Genomic DNA, 6,899 nt, shown 5'->3' with positions numbered 1-6,899 from the left:
CCGTATGTACGTAAAACTGTTTGCTCCACTAACCGTTTTACTCCCATTGACGTCCTTATTGAATTTGTAAGGTGGTGGAACTCTTTGTTGTACCCTGGTGGTCGACCACCGCCTTTCCTATTTGTGCCTAATAACAGCAGTGTTAAGCGATGCTGTCTGGTTTGAAGGGAGACAATTATCCGAGGGGTTCCAACTTAGTCTTCAGGAGCAGCAACGCATTGTGACCGGCCTCGGGTAGCACTCTAATCTTATTTAAAGTTTATTGCTGATGTCCAGGGGCAGCAGTAGCTACTTACCATTAGTTTGAATGCAACGTGCATACATATTCGCATGCGCTGGCTACTTCTATATATTTTAAACAAAAAAACATTTCATGAGGAGTGATTTAATGGTCCAATAATAATAATATTGTGGATTCCTTATTACATTTAATCTAAAAAATGTATTACTTATTATGTATTACTAGCTAACCCAGCAAACGTTGTGTTGCCATATAAATAAAAAAATGTTAAGAGTGAACAAGCCCTATCACTTAGGAGTATGAAAAATAGATTGTAGCCGATTTTCAGACCTACTGAATATGCATATAAAATTTGGTGAATTTACGGAGAATTTTATATATAAGATTTATCATTGTGTTATTATTTCGTTTGTACATTGTGTTTATGAATAAAAAAACGCAGATACAGGACTGAACTCATTATTTGTAAGAAAAATATATAGGGGTTTTACGAGAAATTTTACACCGATGTTCAAAAGAGGTCTGTTCACGCAAATTATGCATTTATTAGCAATTCATGAAGATTACCGGGGTCGATAGCCATACGAGTTTGTACATACATTTCTATTGTATATACATTTGGAATTTCATGTCATACGTATGTGTACTCAGATCGAAGTAAAACCTAGTTATGAATCGACAAGTCTTCTATTAAATCAAGAAAATATGTCAAGAAAAATTATTACTGAATTTCGAAATATGAGTTTTCTTAACGATGACGCCGCTATTTTAGGCGCTTTAATTGAAGAGGCTAAAAATTTAAAATTAAAGTAATAAGTCACAATTTTGACTTGCTAATAAATCCTATAGATTTTTTTTTTCATTTGCAAAATATAATTTTGTGTGTGATTAAATACGTTAAAATTGCCTATTAGACAAACTTTACTAACTTTAATAGATATAGTCTTTGGCTGAGGAGTCTGAAATCTAATAACTTGTCCAATTTAATTTCAGTCAAAAGAGAAAATGACGAGGGGTGTGAGACGAGGGTGTGTTCGACTCCGCGCCGCTGTGATAGGCATCGACGACGAAGACGACTCCACCTTCACGATCACCGTCGACCACAAGACTTTTCACTTTCAGGTACCTACGCTTCTATTTGTAATTAATATTCACTTTGATGTTGGACTCTTGTAGTTCGACTCCGGCGGCCTCAACTCCGCACCTTTTTTTTATAATATAAGAGTAGCAGACGAGCATGCAGTCCACCTGATGGTAAGTGGCTACTGCCGCTCATGGATATCTGTAATCAATCCCAGATAGGATTAGATATTCCTACCTGAGGTCGGCCACAGATGCGCCGCTACCCCTGAGGACTAAGCTGGAACGCCTCGGAAAAGTCTGTCTCCCTTACCACACCCTTCAAACCGGAACACAGCAGCGCCTAAGTAATAAGTGTGGCGGTGGTGCCGCCGGAGTCGAACCACAAAGGATTCTACCACCTTCGAGCACTTATGTAACAACGGTCTTAAGCGCTGCTGGGTAAGGTGTGGTAAGAGAGACAAACATTTCCGAGTTCCAACTTATTAATTAGGGGTAGAAAGGCATCATTGAATGACTTCAAATAAGAATCTAATCTTGTGTGGGGTTGATAAAGCAGTTTATCTGATAGTAAATGGTCACTACCGCTAATGGACCTCGATAAGAACTGCATAGAGTACAGGGGTTCCACCTGAAGTCCATCACCGAAGCGTTGCTACGGAATGTAAGTGGGCGGGCATTCTCACCCACTCACCGAAACGCAGGAATTGCTTCACAAAATAGATGTTGCGATGATACCTCCCCATTCGAACTGCACTAGTTCATATTTATGCACGTACTCGGCAAAACTGAGAAAAAATAATCATGATTGATTGATGAAAATTATGACCGTAATCAAATGGCACTTATCTCCAAATCTAAATATTACGAGTGTGTACAGTATAATAAAGATTGCCTGCATTGTTTCAACGGGCTGCCCACATTTTTTATATGTCAGTGAGTCACTCTTTAAAAAGTAGAACGCGAAGATGGAAGTTGCAGAATATTTCCGGATTCTGCAACTATGCACGATGACCTCGGCTTACATTTAATTCAGATGAATCACCGACTCACACTTGCCTTTCTCTTGGATTTCCGTTCCGGTTGAGACGAACAAAACATTCGGTCGAGATTCGCGTGTTGAATATCAATGGAGATTTACATCTTCGTTCGATCGTTCGACGAATCGTTGAGCGAGTTCTATTGTGTCATTAAAAGAAAGAATGAATGATAAGTCTTTGTGGTAATCTTCTCTCTCCTACCGTATGTGTATTATTATAACGAATGGAATATAAAAGGAAATTTGCACCCCTAAGGGATCATTACAATGTTCTCAGATACGTTGCTACCCCGTTAGAATTCTTTCTGAATCTTGTTTCAAACCAGAACACGGTAGCGCTTGACACTGCTATCTTAACTCAAAAATTGGGATAGCGAGGGTTCTGGTGACGATAATCCAGAGTTGAATTCCAAATGTCTGCTATTTTTATTAATCTTATCTTGAAAGAATACCAGACTTCGACAATAGCCAAGTAATAGATTGATCGTCAGTATGTTACCGTAGATATTACAGTTTACTTCAGATCGTATTTTGAATCCATTTTTGTCACTTCTTCCAGGCCCGGGACGGTTCGGAGCGCGAACGCTGGGTCCGTGCGCTAGAAGACACTATAGCTCGGCACGGCAGACGGGAGCGGTGGTCCCGCTGCGTGCCCGCACCGACGCACCGCCACGGCGACCTCGAGCGACGCATCTCCGAGGCGGACGCGTATCTGCAGATCATGATCGAGCTGGTCAATGTAAGTGTTGGTATAGTGGTAGTATTGGATTCTGAGCATGTGCGTTGGGTCCGTGCACTAGATGATACTATAGTGAGGCACGGGACATGAATGAAGTGTTCCCGACGTAAACCTGCTCCGGTACACGGACATGGTGACCTCGAGCGACGCATCTCTGAGGCGAACGCGTATCTGTTGGTCATGACAGAGCTGGTCAATGTAAGTGTTGATATAGTAGTAATATGAGGTTCACAGCGTGAGCGCTGGGTCTGAGTATTAGAAGACACTATAGCGAGGCACAGGAGACGGGAGCAGTGGTCAGATCATGATTGAGCTTATGATGTTACGATAGATATACGATAGATAACACGGGTCAACATGAAATTTGACTTTGATTGCAAAGCATTAAATTTCGGTAGTTTAGGTCGTAATAAGACGGAAAAAAAATATATGGCATGAAAAACTTTGCTTTTGTGCTTAGAAGACTGATTGACTTTAATAAATTGACCACATATAAAACAAAATGCATCAGCATCGTATTTGCACTTTCGTGACGACATTTTAAGTTATTCTGGGCTTGTAAATAACACCTGATGGTTGTTTATCACTCGGGTGCCATCTAGCGGCACAGTGTAAACGTTAATACCCCACTCTCACCGCGCGGTCTTTTTAAAAATATTAAAATCAATTAAAATTTATGAAAAAATTGAAAAATGAGTATTATTTTTATAACTATCACAAAAGCAAACTTTATACCGAAAAAAGGTATTTTCTTTTCGTTTTTGTGCATAACTAACTGGAAAATAATAGTATAAACTTTAGGACAAAGAACAATTTTTTTTTTGTAGAGTCGTGTAATCAGTGCTGTACACACATGCAAAGACAAATCCAAAAGCTAAGTAACGTAATTTGGATGCCTGGAAATTGGACTTATAAGAACTCTGTATTATATTAGCTATATTACAACTGTAAAATAAGTACTCCTCCACCAGTTCCGTCTATCTAATACGAGCTAATGGTAAATAGTTACTACCGCCAATTGCATCTTGAAACCTGCACAAAGCTGCCTTACACTGCTGTTATGAACATTAATAAATGTGGGGTTTGAGCCGGGGAGGATTTTCATAGCATAGATTTTTACTCAAATGTTTTACTATACGTATTTAAAAAATATTGCTTTTAAACAAGAACAACTTTTTTCCTTTTCAGAAAATGGGCACAAGAGTGACAGAACTAGCAGATCCACTCGCAAAGAACAAAGGGCAAGTCATATTGGACCATTCCAACGTAAGCCATTCGTTTCACCACTACTCTGTTTGAACTTCATTCATTCATTCGTCTATTAAAATGCCCGGTCCCATTGTGAGCTATTGACTATAAGGTATGGATTATATCGGGGAGAAAAATTCGCTGGTAGCCGATCTACAACTAAACTATTTGTCTAAACTTTACTATCAAAAGACAATCAACTCTTCTTGAACTACAGAGTATATTCTATCTACCCGTTGACAGCTCATCAATGGGACCGCACCCTATGAGTAGAACTTGAATATCATTAATTATGAATACCAAAGATAGTTAAATTAATTGTCTTAGAAGTTTTCATTGATAATTTATGTAATTCATACATGGCATTTATATGGACAATTTGCGCCTAGTGGTCTAAATTTATCCGTAAGCGTTCTAGAAAGTTTAAGTGGTTTCCGGATCACAAAAAAGCTCATCAAAGGCTACAAAATAAAATAAAAAAAGGAAATCGGTTCATGAACAAAACAGAAAACATGTTTTTCATTGTATTGTTATAGTGAATTTATGATTATATAAACATAATGTTAATATTGGATACAAGTTAAATGAGAATATTCAATGAAGCTGCTCCAGCTCGCTGTGTGGCCGGTTCGAGCTCGAATTCTAGCCGCCTGCAAACTCGAAATGATCCATTAAGTCAGCTTTTACAATAGGCAGTGGATACCAAATTAAAACTATTTATGTAATCAAAAAAATGTTCATCTATAATATCATAACCTATAATAATAATTATAGAACGATGCTGCATCATGCACTAAACTTATGTAAATTAGTCATGAACATGAATTCCGTCGCTTTGACAAAATATTATATATTCGTTACCGAATAAAGAGACTGAACCAGATTGTTCAATTCATTCAGTTCTCTGATAAATTATTTTTATAATTTATACTCATTAAGTCTGTTTCATTCAAATTTTAAAATTTAATATTCAATGTTCAATGAAAAAGCGAATATTTACATTATTATTGTTTTCTTGTATTTAAATTAAGATTTTATGGCAACCATTTTAATACATGTAATTAGGGTTACCACTCACTTCTCATTTTATTTCTGATGGACAATTTTAAGATTATTTTATGTTCTGTTGCTTCTGCCATTAATATTTAGCATAATTAATAAACATTTATGCATTTAAACTACTTTACCAAACAACCAATAAGTGAAAGTACGAAAATTAGTGTATTTAGTATACAAATAAATTATGTGTTACATCGGCTTATGTGGCTCGCAATTTCGCCACACGTTACACTCAATCTGTTCTCCTAAACGCGGGAAAATGAATACTACTTGATATATTGAGAGATTAAGTGAGTCCTGACCCTACACTAAGTTACGTTAGGTTAGGTTAGTCTCTTATTGTTCCCATCCAATTGCTTCACTAAGTTATTTTTTTCCTTTGCAGGCAATGTTGGATAACATAAAACATTCCATAGTGCTTCTTCAAATAGCTAAGGTATTGTTGAATTTGCTATTTTTATTTTACTTGTCTTGTATTGTATAATAATCGATGTGTAGTATCGCCCCTTTTATACATAACTACATAGATTATATGTTACAAATACGTCCCATTTACCACAAGGGTAGGTAACAAATTATTTCGTATACTTTCTATATTTATGAGTTTCGTTGTGGGTTTGGACCGAGGTTGTAATTACTTGTCCGTATGTTTTTCTTTTTTATATTTGAGACATTGACATAGTAGTGTAAGAACTGATTTTTACATGTACCCTAACAGTTTTAAATTAACAATGTGTACATATTAATAAAAAAGGAAAGGCAAATATTTTATACACTGCTTCACACGTAGTATACACTGTTACACGCAAATAATATATGATGTTCCTGGGTGCATAAATAAACTGACATCGAAAATGTCCTCAAATTTCAAAAATGAGTTAAAAGAGCTATAACAATAAAGTAATGATTGAATGAATGCCAAAAATTCTGTTGTAAATAAATAAAAACAAAAGATGAAATGGCGTAAGGTAACAAGTTTCATATTCCAACATTTTTTATTTCTAAATATTTCGTTGGTTATCTCATATCAACTATTTTGTAGCATAATATATCGACTGTTGTTAGTTTTTCATATGATCAATTTCTAACGGATGATTTCTCTTTCAGAATACAGTTAATCCTGTCAATGGAGTTTACCAGGGACCAACGAGTCTATCACAGACACATATCAAAGAAGGTTTACTTTTTATTATTTTCTTGCTTTTCATTACTAAATACTGGTATGGAATTGGAGTTTGTTCTAATTATATTAAATTGTGAAAAAATACAGGGTAGTATCTGTATAACATTTATAATTTTGACAATATTTTAGAATTAGTATACAAATATTCTATACTTTCTGGTGACATGTCAGATAATGTCGGTGCTGCAGTATATTTTGTATAACGCGATTTGTTCCGGCTAATTAAACTGATATAGTCCACGCCAAACTTTAAGTCCGCTCTGAAGTTAATGCGCGCGGGTGTCAGTCAGAGAGCCAATGCGGTCGTATA

General features: G+C 36.3%; 2 protein-coding genes across 3 annotated transcripts in view; one reads left to right on the top strand and one right to left on the bottom strand.

The window, feature by feature from the left end:
• Positions 1-6,899, bottom strand: part of LOC140752145 (L-dopachrome tautomerase yellow-f-like) — a 360,210-nt gene that overhangs the window by 293,972 nt on the left and 59,339 nt on the right. The gene's annotated exons all lie outside the window — the stretch shown is intronic.
• Positions 1-6,899, top strand: part of LOC140752090 (oxysterol-binding protein-related protein 9) — an 87,746-nt gene that overhangs the window by 29,468 nt on the left and 51,379 nt on the right. Inside the window, exons 2-6 of one of the 2 annotated variants that reach the window (XM_073086252.1) lie at positions 1,235-1,363; positions 2,920-3,099; positions 4,288-4,365; positions 5,792-5,842; positions 6,514-6,583. In XM_073086252.1, the coding sequence (XP_072942353.1) occupies positions 1,235-1,363; positions 2,920-3,099; positions 4,288-4,365; positions 5,792-5,842; positions 6,514-6,583 (508 nt within the window). Of the gene's footprint in view, positions 1-1,234; positions 1,364-2,919; positions 3,100-3,291; positions 3,298-4,287; positions 4,366-5,791; positions 5,843-6,513; positions 6,584-6,899 lie in introns of those variants that run through there. The other variant, XM_073086253.1, reaches the window with a different exon arrangement.

Source organism: Epargyreus clarus, unplaced genomic scaffold (genome assembly GCF_041222505.1).
Source record: "Epargyreus clarus isolate Ecla_fem2 unplaced genomic scaffold, WU_Ecla_fem_2.2 ptg000024l, whole genome shotgun sequence".
Taxonomy (NCBI): Eukaryota; Metazoa; Arthropoda; class Insecta; order Lepidoptera; family Hesperiidae; genus Epargyreus; species Epargyreus clarus.
Note: the sequence above shows the minus strand (reverse complement) of the source record. Positions and strands in the feature narration are given on the sequence as shown.